We start from the raw sequence: 18,917 nt of genomic DNA, 5'->3' as shown, positions 1-18,917 counted from the left end.
ACATTTACGCACATGTTTAACACTTTCAACTCAAGCACTGCTACTACATCTTGTACACATAAAGAACACTTCGCCTATTGCAGTCTTTCTCATACACTGCACACAACACAGCATTTCATTGGCAAAATTTCAGAGTTACACACACAAACAGCACCAGAGTAAAAACACAAATGTGCTTTTGTAATACAGTAATAATGTCATGAGAACAATGATTTTTGAATTTTCAAACCTCTGAACAGTCATTATGTTTGTTTTAGTATTGCCAGAATAGAAGAAACATTTTTATCTCATCACATCATTCAACACAAGTTTGTAAAAGTCTGATCATCCAAAATGAGAGAAAGCATAGACTGGACAGACGAATAAATTACATGGCTGGGACATCACACATTTAGCTCTCCCTTGCACACTTTGCACCTAGAAGTTTGAATTTAATTTTTTTTTTTTACTTCAAGGAACATTTGGAAAATTTAAATCACTGATGGCTGGTTGGGTTTTCTCCTCCCAGAAAAAAAGAGCATAACTTTTGCATGTTCTGAGATTCCAGTTCAATGCCATCTTTTTCCTGTGTTTTTTCATCTTTGACCTATTAGTTTTAAAATAAAATCTTGCTGTAACTGAGGATCTTTCTAAAAAGTGACTTAAATGTACATCACCCCACCTTGCAGTGGGGAAATCTCAGACAATATCATCTAAGGAATATTACTTTCAGGTCACTTGGGATATGACAGTAAAACGAAGAGCCAGGGCCTTGTCAAAGCAGTGCCAGTTATCCAGCAGAATGTGAGGCAATGGACCAATTTCCCATTATAACCTACACAAAGACTGTAAACAGCCTACAGAGAGACTGTAAACAAAGACTAAGGGACCATGAAGACCACTTTCTGTATTTCATCAAACCAAGGAGCAGGTTTCATACTCACAAAATCCAGAGTTCAGTACTGGTGTCACTCCAAGATAGGCAGCAGATGACACCTCCAGGCCCAGAGACCGATGTGTTTTAGGGGGGTTAAAAGTTGCTCACCCCACCTTGTGAGGCAATTTGGGTGCTACAGATCCTCAAATATAAAAGCTACTCAGTGTTTGGCATCTACCACATGATTGCTGCCAGTCAAGCGGATTTAAGGGCATATTTTAATCTCTTTCACATTATTCTGGTCCTGGAATTTTTTGCTTTGAGCTCATAGTAATTCTGAGTTGGGTAACTCAGGCCAGGGCAAGGGGCTCCCCATGATAGGTGTTAGTTTACAAAGATGGTAGTGTTTTCTAATGCTAATGTATTCCCATGCTGCATACCTCAACTAACAGTTTCATCTCTAACAATTGCACTGGAATATGCTGATAGCTCCAACTCGACAGCACAATATCATACAGACAGCGGCCAGTGCCAAATGGTTAGTTAAGCAGATAAGAAAGGCACTCATTCTTCCTGGAAAAAAAAAAAAAAAAAGGAAGCTATTGCAGTCAGGCAGACAGAGTGTGGATGGGAGCTGGCAGATTCCACAATACAGAGTCACGTCAAAAATGGCCTCCTGCAAACTGTTCCTTCAAGCATTTGAGTCAACCAAAAGGGAGGAATCTTTCCCATTATTCACAGGAGTTTCACCTCCCTATTCCACAGCAGAGCAACATTTCCTATACATTTTGACATACAAGCACATAAGAAGCTCAGAGAATAAACTGTACTCTGCAGCAGAGGGAAACTCCTCTCCCCACTTTCTGTTTCCAGTCCCAAAGTTGAGTTGGGCCTTTATTTTGACAGTTCCCTGGTCTGTGAATGGAAAATCCCTCCTCAGCACTAGCAGGCTGGTGTCTGCTGCACACACCCACTGCACACAGCAGAAATTCCAGTCAATAAGGCAAGTGGGGCCCAGGCGCTGGAAGGGGAGGAAGGAGACATACAAACAATAAGAAAAGCATCTGGCTCTGTTACTGGCTAGGAAGGAGACTGGAGTTCAAAAGAGACACAACTGCAGCCTTCACTTCACAGGAAGATCATATCAATTCTCACTGCCCTACTTTTCACACAGACCAAAATATGTGGAAAGGGTAACTCAGGGTTTCCAACCCACACTTCAATGCAATTCCATTAACTCAAGAACAGCGATGAAACCCACCTTGGACGTTTTTGTCCCACAGGACCAAAACACACCCCTATTCCTTCTTTAGGCCTGTGGAAACGGCCCAAAAAGTAAAGCCCTTTGCTGAACGTGAGCCAGCCATCCCTCCACCACCACACTAATGGAGGCTGCTCTGCTGTCCTTCCCTGGAGATAGCAGCCAAGTCTAGTGAAGCTTCTCTCATAGCAACCAGAGCTCCAGAGCCAACAGCAGCTGCTGTCACTGCCTTCAACGCTTACCCACAGGATCCAGAGCACAGCAACACCCTCCTCCCTGCACCTCTACAGCAAAAAAAAAAAAACCCAGAAGGCTGGCAACAAGATGACTTCCTGGGTCAACCACAAGAAGCAGAAAAAAAGAAATCCTAGTATTTCCTATACAAGTGAAAAGAGGAATCTCTGATTGTTGAAAAAATAAGAAATTCCTTTTTTGGATTTAGATTCTGGCAGCAACACCCAGCCATGGTGGGGGCAACTGCCTGAAATCCATAATGTATTAGCACACCATCAGACACCAACATCAAGTTCTTCTCTCACCCAAGGAGAGGGATTCGCCCCCAACGCTCTCATTACATCATGGCCCGAGCCCGCAGCAGCCACAGGAGCTCTGCAGCACCCCGTGACCTCTCCAGCCCCGCAGAACACCCTCTTCCCCCCCAACAGCACACCCAGGATCTCAGCTGGTGTCAGAGGAACACGAGGACACGGCCGGGAAGGGCCTGCGAACCCCCTTTCACTGCCTCACCCATTTCCCCGCTTCCAGAGGGCCACACGCGGCCTCGCCTCGCTCCCTCCCCCCGAGACGGCGAGACACTGCCCGGCGCCGCTTCCCCACTCGGCCCGGCGGTGAACTCCGGTCACCGGCACCCAAGGACGATCTGCTGGGCGACAGTGACCTTGCCAGTGCCGTCGGGAGTCGAAGAGGGGCCGGGGCGCGGGTAGGGCGGCGGGGAACCCCCCCTGTGGCGGCGGTGGCGGGCGAGGAAATGCGGGAGGATCCGCGCTGCAGCCGCCGGCGCCGGGAGCGGGGGGTTACGGAGGAAGGCGCCGCACGGGCACCATGAGAAAGCAGAAAATGCAGGTCAAACACCGCCTCCCCCGAGGCCTGGAGAGGCTGGCGGTTCGGGGCAGGCAGACGGGGCCCGGAGGCTGCCCCGAGCCGGACAACGACCCCCGCGGCCCCTCGGGACAATGCGGGGACACGGGAGCGCGGAGAAGGCCAGGCTGCAGCGGGGCTTCCCCGGCGCTCACCTTCACCGACAAAGCGCCGCTCCAGCCGCAGCCCCGGCCCCGGCACTGCACCGGCCACCAACGTCCCGAGCCCGCGCACCGCCGGGCCCGCCATGACGTCCGCACACCGAGCCGGACCGGGTCAGCTCGGGCCGGGCCTCCGGGGGCACGGCGGGGCGCTGCCGACCGGGCTGCCAAGGCAGCGCAGAGCAGAGCGTCAGGCCGCGAGCCGCGCCAGGAGACCCCGCGGCCGCCCGCCCAGCCGCCCGCCCCAGCGTTCCCTCCCGCCGCCGGGTACGGCCGGTTCCCGCCCGCCCGCGCCTACCTGGCCGGCCCGTTCCCCGGGCCCCTACGCGGCACCAGGCCCGGCTCGGCGCCACGGCGTCTCCCGGGCAGCCGGCGAGAGCGAGCGCTCGGCCGCGGCAGCGGCGGCCCCTCCCCCGGCAGCGGCGGCGGCTTCTCCCCGGGCCGGGCGGAAACGGCACTAGGCGCACGGGGATTCCCGGCGCCGGCGCCAGGGGCGCCCCGGGCACGCCCACCCCGCTTCCCGTTGGCTGTCACGGCGCCGCGTCCCGCCCCGCCGGGGCGCCCGCCGCCGCCACCGCCCCGCCCACCCCCCTTCGCCATTGGCGAGCTCTCCTCGCTGCCCCGCCCTTGCTGCGGCCTCATTGGGGTCCACGCGCCCGCCCCGCCGCGCGCCCCACGGTCGCGGCGTCCCATTGGTGCGCGGCGCTGCCACTCGGCGCGGGGCGGAGGGGGGCGGCCGCCGGCAGCATCGACGCGGTACGGGGCGGGCGGGCTGCGGTAGCGCCCGCCGGGCGAGCCGCGCTACGTGCCGAGGGGCGGGGCCGGCGGGGCGCGATCGCTCGGCGCGGGGCGACTCCCGCGTCGGGACACGTGGCAGAACGAAGGGGCGGTGCGGGGGGCGGCCGGGAACCTGGGCGGAGGGGGCGCAGGGCGCATGCGCGGCGACTCGCGCGCAGGGCCTGCCGCGCGGCACGTCCGCGCGCGCGGGGCCGAGGGGGAGGGGGGCTGGGCGGGGGGTCCCGTCGCGGAGTCCCGGCGGGGCCGCCCGGGGCTGAGACCGCCCCTCCTCCGGCCGGGCCGGCGGGGCCAGCGCACCCATAGCTGGCCGGTCCCCGTCCCTGGAGCCCCGAACAAAGGCCGCGGGGCAGTAGGGCGGAGGGAGGGCTCCTCCGCGGTAGGAGGGGCGGCCGAGCCGGGCAGGAGGGGCCCCGCGGCGCTCGGTGCCCCGCGCTCGGCCGAGGGGCTCCGCCCAGTTCGCGTCCGCTCGCAGTGAGCGATGCGTGCGGCCCGCAGCACTGCAGAGACGCGGGAGGAAGGGAGCGGAGCCCGGGCGCGGAGGGAGCCGCGGGATCGCGCCGGGGGCTGCGCAGCCGCCAGCCCGCTCCGGGTGGCTCGGCAGAGGCGGCGCTGCGGGAGTTGCGGGCGGGCAGCCGCTCCCCCCCGTGGCAGCCGGTCCGGCCCCGCCACCCCCGCGGGAGGGCGGTGCGGCCGCTGCGGCTGGTCCCGCGGAGCTGCGGGGCGGGGAGAGCCGCGTCCGGTCACGGTGCGGCGATCCAGGCGTGCCGCAGGCTCTGCGCGGCGCTGGCGCGGCGCTCGGGCGCGTAGTGCAGCGCGGGCAGCAGGAAGGCGGCGAAGGCGGCCGCCTCCCGCGGTGTCCAGCCGTGCCGGTCCGCCAGGATGCCGGGGAGGCTACGGGGGGAGAGCCGGGAGAGCCGCAGGAGCGCGCCTGGTAGAGACAGCGTGGGCACAGCGCCTCAGTCACACCTGCGCGGCTGAGGCTGCCGCGCCTCGCCTCGCCTCGCCTCACCTCAGAATTAACCCAAAGCATCCTGAAAGATCCCTGCCTTCGCCTTGGAATTATCTCTGTGGGCTGCACCTGCGCTGCCCCTTGCAGGTTTGGCTGTCGGGTGTTTCTCAGGAACCACCTTTCCAAGCTAGTGTTTGGAGTCTCCCTGTTCCTGAGTACTTTTCTTAGCTGAGAACGTGCCAAGAGTGCGCAGAGTGTTCCCAGAATAACCATGCCAGAGCCATTGCTGCTTGTACCCTGCGCCTGCCCACAGGCACCCGGATGCATCATGCTATTTCAGTGTCAGAGCTTGCAAGACACTCTTGTTGAATTAGTCTTGTGCCAGCCAGCTCTGTGGGGCCCAGCAGAGTGTATGACTGAGTGAGAAGCAACCCTCCTCCTGGGGAGTGCATGGTGTAAATGCAGTGATTCAAGTTAGGCATGTGTGGTCAGGCCAGGTTGGCTCACAGGGTGAGTGAATGTAGAACTAATTTTGACTCATTTCTTTTAAACACCGTAGAAGACATAAGTGTGAGAAAAGTGTGTGGATGTGCAGGGAGGTGCTTGTTGAGTTACAGCATGGGACTAGCACTAAGCACTGAATGAGCTGTGGGTAGGCTGGTGAACATAAAAACAGAAAAGGATGATGGGCCAAATTGTAGAAGGGTGAAGTCATGGTGCCTTGTGGTCAAAGACAGGGGTTTCAAGATTCATGGGTCAAAGGGAAAGGAACTGGGGAGAATAAAACAGAAGAGATGTTACAGTTGGGACAGAAGACTAAATATAGCAGCCACATTGGAAGGATATGAGTGTCCCATTCCTGGTCATCATTGTTCTCTGCCAGTGAATGGGGTGAAATCCAGCCTGTTACAGACTCTTCAGCCTTCCTGGCATGGAGCTGTTTCCTATCTGTACTTCCATTCTCTCCAGATCCAAAGGAGAAAGAATGGAAATGCTTTCCCTGTTGGGTGTTGGCTATGACCGTTTTTTAGGATTTTGCATTCATCCCTGGAATGTTTATGGATTGCAAAGATAGGCAGGGCAGGGAGTGTTACTGCTCTTTATCAAATTTCCATTTGTGTTCCATCCCTGCTTTTAGCCTGCATTATGTGAGTAACTTTGCTTGAGTTCAGCATGAGCTGAGTAGAAGTGTGTCAGAGATCCACTGTGATTTTTAAAATAAACTTCCTTATGCCAGTTCTTACCTGGCCTGCTGAAAAATTTTGTTGACTTGTTCCATGAGAAAACAATTTGAGGAGGAATTCTTCCCAGGAGTTCAATAATGCGAGCAACATGATCTAGATGGAGGGAGGGAAGACAAATTTAGATACAGACTGTGGTACTTCTGTCAGTGAAATGAATAAAACTCACGGAGTCTTACCATCATCTCTAGAGAAGTATTTCCCAGGTTGAGGATCAAATAGACACTCCCCAGTTGCCATTTCAAATGCCTAGAAATGGAGTAGCACTGTTAATTCACTAATTGTCTTGGAGTTTTCCTTCCCCACTAACTGATAGTACCAATTTCCCTCTCTATCACACAAAACTCATCCTAAAATGCATAAATACTCACACTGGCTTGATCTGTACAACAGTGAAACAGCACCTTGAGCTCCATCAGGATGAAAAGCAGCATGTGCCTGATTCAGGCAATCCTATGAGCTAACCTGCATGGAGTGTGAATTGCTTTAGATCTTAAACTAATTAGGAGCGGGTTTTACCAGCTGCAGACTTTTGCCCTAAAGTGAATGAGTGCTAACAGCCCCTCTTGCCTTCTCAGCAAGGCAGCTTTCTTTACGTGGATAGGTGGATGCTAAGGACATGCTGCCCTGGCCTCGTAATGTCTGTCACCTCCCCTACAGGCACAGCGTTTTCCCCAGTCCTACCAGACAGGCCGTGCTCCAGATATCCACAGGAGTGCTGTAGTCTAATCCAAGAAGCACTTCCAGGGCACGGTATGGCTGGGTCTGTATCTCCTTGGAAAAAGGCTTGTACTAAAACAAAAACAAACTCCCTGTGGCTGGTGTCCCTAAACCAGTCACAGCAATGCTGGTGGTCACAAGCTTCTCATGCAGCGAGGGGACACTGGGGACACGACTGAATGAGTGTTCTCAGCTCTGCGCAGGGCATGGCCAGCACGTTCCTGGCCCCACTGACACCAGGGGGAAATCTACCTTCCACCATTTCACACTGAACATAGTTTTAAATTTCTGATTGTAGGGACTAAGTGCGAGCTGGAGAAGCGTCCAAAGTTGACGGCATCTCAGGAAGACAGCGTGCAGCTCGGAGCTGAGAGTGCAGAACATAACACCCCCCCCATATCAGCATCTCTGAAATAGCTGTTCAGCTGTGAAGGGACAGACACACGGTGTGGGATGGAAAGAAGCACACAGCATCCCACATCGTCATGTGATTGGGACTCGGAACAGACTCACTGTCCAGCACGCGCTTCCTAGATCTGCAATTTTCACTTCTATGCTCATTAAATCAGGTTCTTCCAATTGATTACCAAGATCACCTCCTAGATGGAAAGGATAAAGAGAAATCAGGTCTTTCTGAACCAGCAGGTACACACCACCTACCACAGGAGAGGAATGTCTGCCTTCCTTCAAAGTTTCTCAGCCTAAAAGGTCCTAAATACTTTTTATCATAAATCAAAGGCCACCTCTGTTTTTTGAGGGAACAAAAAGAGGACCTGGTATCCAGTAAAAACCTAAGAGAATGTCTGGGACAATAGTAGCTCGGAGTGGAACAATGTGACCACGTGCTCTTGTCCTGCTGCAGGGTTCCTCTAGCTCCAAAGTTAAATTACTGTGGGCCCAGAGGAGAGCACCAGTCAGAACCAAAACATCTGTAATTGCTCAGCCTTCAGCAACCCCAGCTGTCACAGACCTTGGACATAGCCTCCTTGGCAAGCAACGTGAAGGTTACACTTTTATATGATCCCAGAAAAGGGTAATTCCTGGTTTAGTGCTTTACAGTGAACTGTCACCCTATGCTTAATATTGTGCTTTTCTGCTCTGAGCAAAAGATTCGGTCACTAATTTAGCATTCATTGATTGCCCCAGAGTTTGAGAGACAAAACAGCACTGTCGTGGGAGAAATGCTAGCAGGAGAACACAGTGCAAGGATATTATGAAAGGTCTCATTGCTGGGAGACGAGCTAATCTCTCGAGAAACTCTCCAGCCCTACATCTTATTCAATATTCACACCATTCTCTGCAAATAAATTATGTCTCAAAAGGCCTTGAAGATTAGCAGCACATACAAGTCTCCCACAAACCTCAGAAATGAGGGAAATAAAGAGCAAGAGTGTCCTACAGCTTTCTGATCAAGCCATTTTGTATGTAAACCTTTCAGTAGCTGAAAACACCAGACTTGGGGAACTGTCCTATATCTGAAGCCTTGAGAGTGAGCTCCGAGGTCGTGGTGGGGCTGTTAACAGATATCTGTGACTTGTAGTTGTCCTTCATACAAACCCACCTGCAGGACCACATTTCTGTAGGTGCCTCAATCCCAGCCTGGTGTTTGTATTAAGCAGAGAAAGGAAAGGCCTTTCAGCAGCATAAGCTGGCTGTAATGTTTTGTACTGGCTGTTGCAGGAGATGTGAACCTTTCCTAAGGTATCTGTACCTCCTGCCTCTCATTTCCTTCCTGCCAATAAACACCTAAGTCCATTTTCTTGTTAAAAAAGCCCTAGAGTGCTCACCTGCTCCCTTTAGCCTCACTTCTGTTTCCTGGTCGCAGTGGAGTGTATCCGTGAGAAGCCTTTGGAGCCTTTTGCTGCATCCATACAGCAGGATGTTCTCCGGTTTGATGTCTGTGTGGATGATGCGGCAGCACTTGTGCAGGAAGTGCAGCCCTGCCAGCACCTGGGCAATGAGGCAGCACTGTCACACCAGCTCTGAGAGGGTCCCCAGCGCCTCCCTTGCTCCAGCAGCTGCCAGAGCTGCCAGGCACAGTGGGAGTGCAAGTCAGGGACATTCTGGGCACTGATGGTAACTATTGGCAATAAATGGTTTCCTGTTGGGGTGGCCTGTGGGAGCAGGCACAAGGGGTTCCATCACCCCACATGGCAGCAGAGCCCCAGGAGCAAGTGCAGGCCTGGACAGCCCAGTGAGGAAAGGGCTATTTGGGGTGAGACACAGCAAAAGGCAGTGTGACAATCCACAGGTATCAGCACAGCTGGGCAAGCCCAGGGAGGTGGGAAGGGGATGGGGCTATGAGGAGGCATTACAGTTACAAAGCTGAGCTTTCTCCTGAAAAAACTGTGTATGGCTGTTGTGTTCTGGGATCACTGTGCCTTCCCACTGATTATAACCAGCCCCCAACTTCCATTTGAATAACAGTGACATGGCATGGGACGGTGTCCCATCATACAAGGAAAGAAGAAGACACAGCATAACCCAGACAGGAGGGGGGAGACGCCATGAGTGAGTGCAGAGAGAGGATTTCAGGGCCCTGCAGGAGAGCCATGTAGGGAAAGAACAGCTTGTGATGCAGCAGGGAGAGCCTGGCCTGTCACAGGGGAGAGATAAACAACACCTACCAGAGATGAGCAGTCACTATCAGAAATCAATAACAGAGAAAATGCTATGGGGAGATTTAGGTTTGTTTTTTAACACTCTGGTCAGTCATAAAGAACTGGTAAATATTCTCTGTATTATCAAATTCTATTCTGGGATGAACACCAGCTCCGGGGAAATATCAGCCTTAAATGGTAACTGTGAAACCCGGGGAAAGATTTAAATAACTAAACTGGAATGAATCAGAAGTAAATACTGCCTCAGTGCTGATCTGAAAGGGGAAAACAGATCTGAGATTTTACAATTAAAGCAGATAATGGATCAAGCAAAAGCCTGAGTATGAAATGGAGCACAGAGGTAATGCCACTACATTTTTGTGTAACTTACTCAGGTGTTAGTGAAGCTTCTTTAGAGAAAGGAGAGGCTATTACAGAAAATAAGATGAAGGAGGAAGCAATTTTCTTTCTTAGTGTCCCTAAAAGGGCACAGGAATGAGGGTAGCAAATCTTCGTCTTGGCAAGTGTGCAGACTTCTGATAAATCTCAGCAAAAGAGGCAAAAAGTACATTTTAACTATTCTGAGGCCTCACTCAGGTTCCCCATCCCTTAAGCAGAGCCAGCCCTTAAGAAACTCAGTTTTCACCATCTTTTAAATTGGCACAACACATCCTTATAGGGCATGAAGGAAAAGTTGGCTCTGCACAGGAAAACCTCAACATGGGAAGAGAACCAGCTGACCAAATCAGCAATTTAGAAATTCCTATAAAGATGTGAGGGAGACCTTGAGCAGCCTTCAGTGGTACCATGCAGAAAGCTGCTGGAGACAGTGCTACCCACGGCTGGATGCCAAGGGCAATGCCAGCAGTCCGGCATTGCTGCCAGAGGGGACTTCTCAGGGCAGCAGGAGGGCAGAGATGGTATGCCCACAAGCAGCAGAACTATGGCAGCCTGTTTGTCCCCTGCTACTCCTACAAGCAGCATAACTGCTGGAGAACTCAATGATTACTGAGATGATGGGAACAGAAGTGCCAGCCCTGACTCCCTGGTGTACATCTGCAGGCTATTGGCACTTCATGGCCCTGACTCCTTCCCAAACCTGAGGAGGCTGCAGGCATAGGCAGTAACACCCAAGTAATGCCCTTCCCCTTGGGAGGAAGACTGTGACAAATCCCGCAGCCAACAGCCCTTGGTGCCCTTGCCCAGATCCAGCTAAGTTCTCACCTGCTGTAAAGACTTTTTCACAAAAGGCAAGGGCAGTCCCTGGGCTGTGTAGTTTCCCATCAGACATCGGAGGGAAGGACCCAGCGGCTCAAATACCAGGCACACATATGGGAAAGAGTCAGGGATTCACTAACAGGGAAAGGTGTTACCACCAACCCTATGCCTTTCACCAAAGCAACCAAATACCTCCTAATCCAGCCTCTCCCCTCCAGCCACCTCCACGTGCCCATGTCCAGCTACAGCCCTGCTCATCCTCCTCATGGCAGCACAGCACACAGGTTTACACCATCCTGTGGCTCTCCAAGGTAAACCCTGTCTTTGCTGGCCTAGAAAAGCACTCTCCACAGAAGGATATGGAAACCATTCTCTCCAATCATTCTGAAGTCGTCTAACAAACAGACAATGTTTTCTCCTGCCAGGTCCTTCTTCTTCATGCAGCTCACCTGAGGGGGAGGATTCCAAGAAAGCTGCAATTAGAGATATATATATGCACAAGGACACCTTGCACCTGTTCTATCCTGTCTGACAGACCTTCTCTTCTGGGAGTGGGCACTTCATGACAAATCCCATGAAAACAACATCAGGAAAACCATGAATGAGTTTCTGTTTGTTTCTTGCTCTTGACCAGGTGGGACCATCACACTCACAGTGTCAAAACAACTCACACCAATCCTGCTGACAGTATCTAGCACATTTCCTGCTGCTTATTCTCTCCAGGCAGACCCAGAAAGTGCTCCTGCTTGTGCTGGAAGGGGATTCCCCCAAGAAGACAGCTCCTTGCTCCGAGCATCAACGGCTGTTCATTTCCTTTCCCTCACACCAGCCCTTCAGCAATTTCTCTCAAGGGGTTGCAGAGAGGCAGAGACCTTGTGGCTGTCTTTGGCCACTTGAATGCTACTTGTCCTATCAGGGTAGAGAGCAGCTTCCACATCTGGAAGAAGCCACTTCTTTGTGCTGGAAAAGGGTTGGCTGTGGGTAAGTACTGCAGAGATCTATAGGATGCAGAAGGGTGGTGGAGGGGGTGAACGCATCTTTTGTACTAGAGCCAGGGGTCTTCAAATCCAGCATGTAGGAGGTCCAAAAACAAAGCAGAGATTGTTCTTCACACAGCACATGGGTAACTGGGGACAGTTCTTGTTACAGGAGGCTGCAGGTACTGAAACCCACAGGGGCTTGCAAGGGTTCAAGGTAAATCCACTGAGAATTCCTGCCCACACAAAGATCATCCTTGGCCTGAGAAATCTGCAGCTCGAAACTGCAACAGGCCAGGGGAGCATTCAGTGGAAGCAGCACCCTGTGCTCAGCTTGTGCTTACACCCTCCTAGACATGTGCTGTTGGCCCAGGGTGCTGTGCTGAGTGAACCTCCAGGCACAGGTGCTACAGCACCCCCAGCACCACACACCTGCGTGACAAGGAGCACCAGGGGCTTGCTCTCCCAGAACACTGATCCTGGTACAGCAATTCATACTGGTTTTTTCTCTCTTCACAGCCACAACTGGTGGGGTTTTGGCTTGGCTCATTTTGCAGATGCCAGATCCACCTGCACCAGTGCCAGAAGGTTTGTTCTGGCACAACAGAAGTGAGCAGCCCTGGAAGCAGAGGCCAGATCATCTCTCCTGGCAGCTCTGCAGGCACTGACCCCCCAGTGCTGGTGGGAACAGCCCTGGGAACCAGCTGTATGCTGCTGAATGGGCAGGCGTGTCTCTCAGAATTAATAATAAATCAGGGCTAAGCCTCAGTCTGTAGACAGGGTTCTGCTGATGTGTAGAAAAGCAGCCCTCTGATTACATTAAATTAATGCCACTTGGTACTTCCTCTTGCATCACTGCATCTGGCTCATCTCCCTTCAGATAGGGCCTACAGATTTACAGGTGTTAACTAAACCTTTCTCAAACCTGTTGGAGAAAGGCCACAGAGTAATTTAAAATGTAGAATTTAATGGATTTTACTCATCTGAAGCTGATGTTACTTTGTATTTCAGCAAACTTGAAGAACTGTAACCATGAGCTTTCTAGAACTAGCAGTTCAAGCCAACTTCAAAGGCAACTTGCTACGACCCAGATACAGGCACCTAATTACCACCTCCATTAGCAGAAGCCAGAAGAAGCTTTCTGACTTCAGATGATTATTGTATTTAGGTTGGTACATCATATTTTTTTCTATTGCAGATATTTCCTTTTACTTCAGTATCAGTCTTGTGATACAGCAATGTCCTGAGTGACGCTCCTCTGTGAATGGCACAGGTACAGCAGACATGCTCCCATCTCCTGCTTAAGACCATTACCACCTTTTTCTGTTGATTATCCACCTTATCATTCTGAAGATTCCTCCTTTTTCCTGGATTTTAGTCTCAGTTAAAAGAAATGGGCTGACAGGGCAAGTGGGACCCAGCCGACATGTCCCAGTATGACGGAGGAAGGAAAAGATGCCTGTTTCAGAGGCCAGTGCTGAGCCAGGGTGATTTCTATGAATTCCCCAACTTTTGGGTTTTTTCCTATTCCCCACCTAGCTCCTTGGACTGAGACCTGGAGGCAGAGGGCATGTTGAGGCTGCTACTCAAACCTGAACTCAGTGGCCATCCGCTGGAGCAAAGCACAGACCCACAGAATATACTTACACAGCGGAGGAAAGCAACCTCGTCCTGGGCAGTCTCAGCAAAGCCTTCCCTGCTTTTCAGAACCTTCACAGCTACCTGTTTCTTCCTCCTGGGAAATGAACCACAGCTGTCAGCCAATGCATGTCAGTGGCCCTGACCAGCAGCACTTCCCTTTCTCTCAGTCAGTCAGCCCTGGGCTCTCCAGGGAGGGTGCTGCCCTTCTGCAGGCAGCCTTGGCCTCGATCTGCTGTGCGCCAGGCCCATGGGCATCCCTCCTGCTGGCATCTGGCAGCACAGCTGCCCCAGGGACCAGCAAGGGACTGGAGAGAAAAAGAGCATGGATACTGCAGGGTCTAAACGAGAAAAGAAAATGCAGAGCAAGGGCTGATCCCACCTCATTCACATTCTTTGATTTATGGGGACCAGCTCTGCTCATTGCACCCCACTGATCTTGCTGCCAGGCTTTCCCTGTGCTCAGGGATGACCGGCGTGCTCCCAGGCTGTGCTCTGCTGTTTCTTCAAGAGGCGCCAGCCATGCCCAGGACATCAGCCACCCCTTCCCACCTCCTTGAATGGCACTTGGCCCCTCACCTCATGTCCTGGCACAGCCAGACAGTAGCAAAGGTGCCGCAGCCCAGTTTGTGCAGCACCTGGTATTGCGTGTTGAAAATCTCTCCCTCCTTCATGGCGTGGTGGCCTCCTGTGGGGACCATCACCAAGAGATATTAGTGACATCTCTAAATGCTCTCAGGCGGAAGGAGCAGCTGAGGACAGCCTGACAGGTCCCAGTGGCCTCCTCTAGCCTGGGAAGAGCCTGACACGATCTCATCTCTGGAGCCTCATGCCCAAGGACTGACCTGTGCACTGGGCTGACGGCATCTCCTGCTGCACCTGCTCCTCCATGGCACTGCAGCACGGCAGATCCTGGCATGAGGGGATGGAGGCAGTGGTACACCTAGTCATGGGACACAGGTGGTGTGATCTTCAGCACTTTACTCCTTTCAAGAAAGCTGGAGAGCTGCAGGGTGGCCGTACCTCTGCTGTGCCCTCACCCCTTTCCTTCCCATTCCCTTCAGCAGCTCCTGGAGTCAGGCTGTTATAAACACTTTTGGCACTTCAGGGAGATAGGGATTATTTTAAGAGCTCAGACGAGGAAAGCTGGCAGGCTGGTCCCAGGCCAGGGCCAGGTGGGAGTCTCAGGTTTCCTGGCATGTATTTTCAGGGGCTTAGCGGGGTCTGTGGGATCCCCTCCCATAGCCAGGGAAAGCACTCCCTGCCTATCCCCATCCTGGCTGAGGAGGGAATTTGGGCTTTGGCTGGCAGGAGAAGGCTCCTGCTCCAGAGGGGTGTGAAACAGAACTTGCATTCTAAACATTACAGTGCTGCTCCTCTGCCCACAGTCTAGCCCTGGGGAAGAGCACGGGTTTATCACTGACTGTCCTGTGACATCCCAGCAAGGCCACAGGACATCCTGGCAAGGGGCTGCTCCTGGGGTTTGTTACTATGGCAGCCCAAGACAAACTGACAAACACCAAGACAGCACAGACAGACTGATCCAACTGCTGTCCACCAGTGCTGAAGCACTGACGTAGGACTGGCTTCAGTACTGGTCACCTGAAATTGCAGCCCAGAGCCCTTGTTGCTAATGAAATACAGATTTAATCCACCATAGCTGAGGCACTCCCAACCCAGCCTTTCATAATTTGGAAATGTCACTTGCTGTAAGGCTGAGGCTTCAGGCTAATAAACACTGTGAGAGCTCGAGACAGGTGATAGTAATGCCCATAGACCATTAGCAGAGGTAGAAATATTGACCTTTAAATTCTCCAAACACAGCTAAAGCTAAGAACTCACCTGGACCAGAGGATTTTCAGAAATTATTATAGAGGGCTGGCAGTGCTGGCGACAGGGAGTTGTTCTGGAACAGTAACATCTTCCAGGGGCTGAGACAGGGGTGTGACTTCCTTAAAACATTAAAGTTTCTTTCCATGTGCTGATGTTCCTCTCCCAGCGCAGCAGCCAGAGGCACAGCTTGCCTTTGGGCACCCAGTGAGCTCCCAACACAGTTTGAGTTAAGGATCACACTGGGCTCAAGACTTTCATCCTGTCAGGGAAAACCCGAAGTGCCAGAGCTGGTGTTACTCTGTTCATCCAAGCCTGCACAGAAGTCTGAAAGGAGCTCAAAATGCCTCCCCCTCTTCACACTTCTACACCTCTAACCCTTGCATTTACGGTGTTCAGAATCAGTCTCTTTTAGGTATAAACCTCCAGGATGTTGCATGTCTGCATGGCCACTCCTTACAGCAAATAGTCGCTGACATCTTACCATGAAACAGAGCTGAAATCAAAGTTTCCTTATTTGTGCACAGACTAAGCTTATCAGTAGCCTCACACACTCCTCCTGCACCACCAGCATCTGCCTGAGCCTTCTTCACTCCCATCATGAGGACAGCAGGGGCTGAGCTGAGAACAAGAAAGGTTTAATGATGTGGCTTACCATTCACCTGCCAAAGGAAAACTCATGAGTGTGTGGAGATGGGAGTTCAACAGCTTCTTCCCTTGGTAGAGTGTTCTGGCAATAGGAGACTTCAGTGAGAAAGACCCAGAGGCAGACCCAAAGTGTAAGATTTGTCCTAGCCCTAGGGCTGATGGAGCCTTTGGGCAGTTCACTGGGCCCTAGTAGCCTTGTTGCTGCAGAGGCAAGACAAGTCCATCCTTAGGCATGCGAGATTTACCTCCATCCACCCTCTCTGGATGGAGCCACTTGCAAAAGATGAAGTGTGTTGCTATGCAACTTGGTACAGCAAAGTGAAATGCACTTTTCTAAGCTTTGTGATAAAAGACAATTGGTGTTTTTAATCCTTCATTTCTTGACACTTTTACGTTAAATACAACTTATTTTGCTTCTGTCATTCCAACTACTTTGTGCAGAACCCACTGAATTGCTGCAGGCCTGCACTAGCTCAGAGAACTTCAGCCCAAGAACTGCTCCTGCCTGGTTTGTGAGAGTCATGGACAAGGAGCAATGCTTCACATGTGGCCTGGACTCCTCCACCCAACTTGCATGGAACAGCATACAGAGCTGCCCGACACCAGTCATGCCTTATGACATCTGGGCCTTTGGAGTGGTAGAACTCATCAGAGCAATACACACTCTCAGCTTCTGCACCACCACTGACCTACAAGCCCTTGCTGAGCACATCATCCCTGCAAGTCACAGCACGCATCACACAGACAGCCCTGGCAGGGCTCTGAGCCCCAAGGCCCAGCACAGACTCACCATGCAGCAGTGCACGGGCAGGAAACGCCACTCCCTTTGTCATCTGGCTCGTTCTGGAGCTCCCCAAAGTGAGATACCAGCTGGTCCTGCTCTGATTTTAGTCTGCACTGCCCCAGGAGGGGTGTCCTTGAGCCCACCAAACTTCTGCATCGCTGGATGGACGTGGTGAGGAGTGGGGCAGGGTATCAGATCACACCACCACTTCTGGGAACAACCTTGGCTTTGGGAGAGCAGGAGACCTCAGACAGCTGCGCTGGATTCACTTTACTGCTGGCCTCTCCCTGCCTCCCTGGCAGCAGGCCTGTCAGCCTGCAGTAGATTCACAATCTCCACAGCAACTATTTATAGCGGGAAATTCACAGCTCTACTGAGATGGAAACAGAGAAGTCCTCCCCCTCTGCTCTGCCTTCCCCAGACCCAGAAACCATGGGGCTGCCTGACTCTTCCCCCTGCTCGCAGCAGCGTGTCAGCAGGACTTGCTCCTGCGGCACCATATTCTGCCTGGCACAGCCATCCCTGTTCCCAGACCAATCCCTGTGCCACACTGCCAGACCTGAGGCACCTCAGCCTGTCCAGTTGTGCCTGCATACAAACACCATCACAGCACAGTGCTGGTGGCCACAGAGCCCACGCTTCCCCTGTTCCTTTCTCCTGGAGAGCAAGTGCAGCAGCATCCTCCCCACAGCCCTGGGGGGACCCGAGCATCCCAGCAACCCCATGCAACAGTGGGAAGAAAAAGGCCACACACAGTAAGAATCACATTTTTTTCCCCCCCACTGCCACATGCTGCAGCCTCACACCGGAGCTGGGCATGGCCTGGCCTCCCCCTCGATGGGGCCCTGGGCTCGAACAGCTCAGGTTTCCTGGCTGAGGCTGCAGAGACCGGGCCCCAGCCCTGCAGCAAAGGGTTAACCCTGCCTGCAGTAGCTCTGCTGCAGCTCCAGGCTGCCAAACCCAGGCCAGGGCCTCCCAGAGCGGTTCTCCCCCTGCCTGTGCCCCTCTGCTCTCACCTGCCTTCCCTGCACTAAAAATACCAAGGGAGGGGGCAGAGGCTGCACCAGGCCGGGTGCTGAGCCCTGTGGGGCAGCATGTGGGGGACAAGGGGTTTGCAACCCCTTAAAGGGCAACAAGAACACACAGTACGGAGAGGAGGGACTAAAAGAGGGGGAGAAGCAGACTCTGTACAAAACTCTGCTAGTAAAGGAAAGGGAGGGAAGAAAAGAGGATAGATGGGCCAGGAGCCAGCTTTCTGTCTGGGAAGAACTGTGAAATTCATTTAAGTTATTTTGGTAAATTAGGAACACTGGCTTCTGCCTCGTACTGGTGGACAAGTGACCAACAGTGACAACAGTGTACCTTCAGCAACCCTAACCCACAGTGAGAGACCACAGCCAGAACTGCCACACACCATGTGCCCCCAGTGCCAGCCCAACACGAGTGTCTGTGGAGGGAGGCTGCCTCCTCCCGTGGTCACGGATGGTATTTGAGCTCTGGAAACTGCAGAGGGATGCAGGTGGAATGTGGCACAAGGTTATCTTGAAGAAACACAGCCTAGGGAGGAGGGAAAAGCCTTGCTCCTCGCACAGCTTCCAGGTCCTCCTGGTGCTTAAGAGTACACAGTTTCCACTGAGGAAGAAAAAGAGGCAAATACATTCTGGGTAATGGCATCATCATGCAATACAAGCATGACACACAGGTTGTATATTAAAATTTATTGAATTATTGTGTAAGAATTCTCTTTATTAAAATCATTTGGACTCTAAACTGATTATTTACAGACAAAACCTCTTATATCACCAATAGATTCCTACATCTCAGAACAGTATCTACAAACAGTTATTACACTATGTAACAAAATTCAATTTTTTTCCAAGCTTTTTATATTAATTATTAATTCCATCTTGAGAAAGACAGTACCTTGGGTGCTCTGAGCAGAACCTAAGGTGTGGCAGGGCTTTATTGCAGGTCAGACCATACCGTAACAGACAGAGAGACACCAAGTCACAAGGCTGGGAGAGGGCACAGTCACCAGGACAGAGGACCAGGAAAAAGACTACAAGAGCAAATGCCGTGGGTGTTCTGGAAACCAAAATAATCATCCCCACAAGAAAGGCACAAAAAAAAAAAAAAAA

General features: G+C 52.4%; 3 protein-coding genes and 1 long non-coding RNA gene across 6 annotated transcripts in view; 2 read left to right on the top strand and 2 right to left on the bottom strand.

Moving 5' to 3' along the window:
* Positions 1-3,835, bottom strand: part of SETD5 (SET domain containing 5) — a 65,957-nt gene extending 62,122 nt beyond the window's left edge. Inside the window, exon 1 of one of the 3 annotated variants that reach the window (XM_039559329.1) lies at positions 3,675-3,835. The gene's annotated coding sequence lies outside the window, so the exon portion shown is untranslated. The remainder of the gene's footprint in view (positions 1-3,674) is intronic. The other 2 variants (XM_039559328.1, XM_039559327.1) reach the window with 2 other exon arrangements.
* On the top strand, positions 3,180-4,157 carry LOC120410673 (basic proline-rich protein-like). The gene has a single exon (XM_039559170.1). The coding sequence runs from the start codon at positions 3,180-3,182 to the stop codon at positions 4,155-4,157; it is 978 nt and encodes a 325-aa protein (XP_039415104.1).
* A 615-nt stretch (positions 4,158-4,772) lies between these two features.
* On the bottom strand, positions 4,773-14,288 carry LOC104683479 (SRSF protein kinase 1-like). The gene is made up of 10 exons (XM_039558866.1): positions 14,097-14,288; positions 13,527-13,614; positions 11,261-11,351; positions 10,909-11,012; positions 8,872-9,034; positions 7,598-7,683; positions 7,049-7,156; positions 6,544-6,613; positions 6,368-6,460; positions 4,773-5,102 (listed from the first exon to the last, which is right to left on the bottom strand). Exons 1-10 carry the CDS (start codon positions 14,216-14,218, stop codon positions 4,915-4,917), a joined length of 1,113 nt encoding a protein of 370 aa, XP_039414800.1. The 5' UTR covers positions 14,219-14,288; the 3' UTR covers positions 4,773-4,914.
* Positions 4,970-18,917, top strand: LOC109143337. The gene is made up of 4 exons (XR_005602954.1): positions 4,970-5,270; positions 7,383-11,883; positions 12,891-13,047; positions 16,437-18,917. It is a non-coding gene; the product is annotated as an uncharacterized LOC109143337 (long non-coding RNA).

Source organism: Corvus cornix, chromosome 12, assembly GCF_000738735.6.
Source record: "Corvus cornix cornix isolate S_Up_H32 chromosome 12, ASM73873v5, whole genome shotgun sequence".
NCBI lineage: Eukaryota > Metazoa > Chordata > Aves > Passeriformes > Corvidae > Corvus > Corvus cornix.
This window is presented reverse-complemented; position numbering and strand designations above follow the sequence as displayed.

Coding starts and splice junctions, on each gene's coding strand:
- LOC120410673 (XM_039559170.1), top strand. CDS start 3,180: ATGAGAAAGCAGAAAATGCAGGTCAAACACCGCCTCCCCCGAGGCCTG.
- LOC104683479 (XM_039558866.1), bottom strand. CDS start 14,218: ATGGTCCCCACAGGAGGCCACCACGCCATGAAGGAGGGAGAGATTTTC. Junction 7,684..8,871: donor AGTGAGGCTAAAGGGAGCAG/GTGAGCACTCTA, acceptor CTTTCCATCTAG/GAGGTGATCTTGGTAATCAA. Junction 5,103..6,367: donor AAAATTTTTCAGCAGGCCAG/GTAAGAACTGGC, acceptor TGTCTCTACCAG/GCGCGCTCCTGCGGCTCTCC.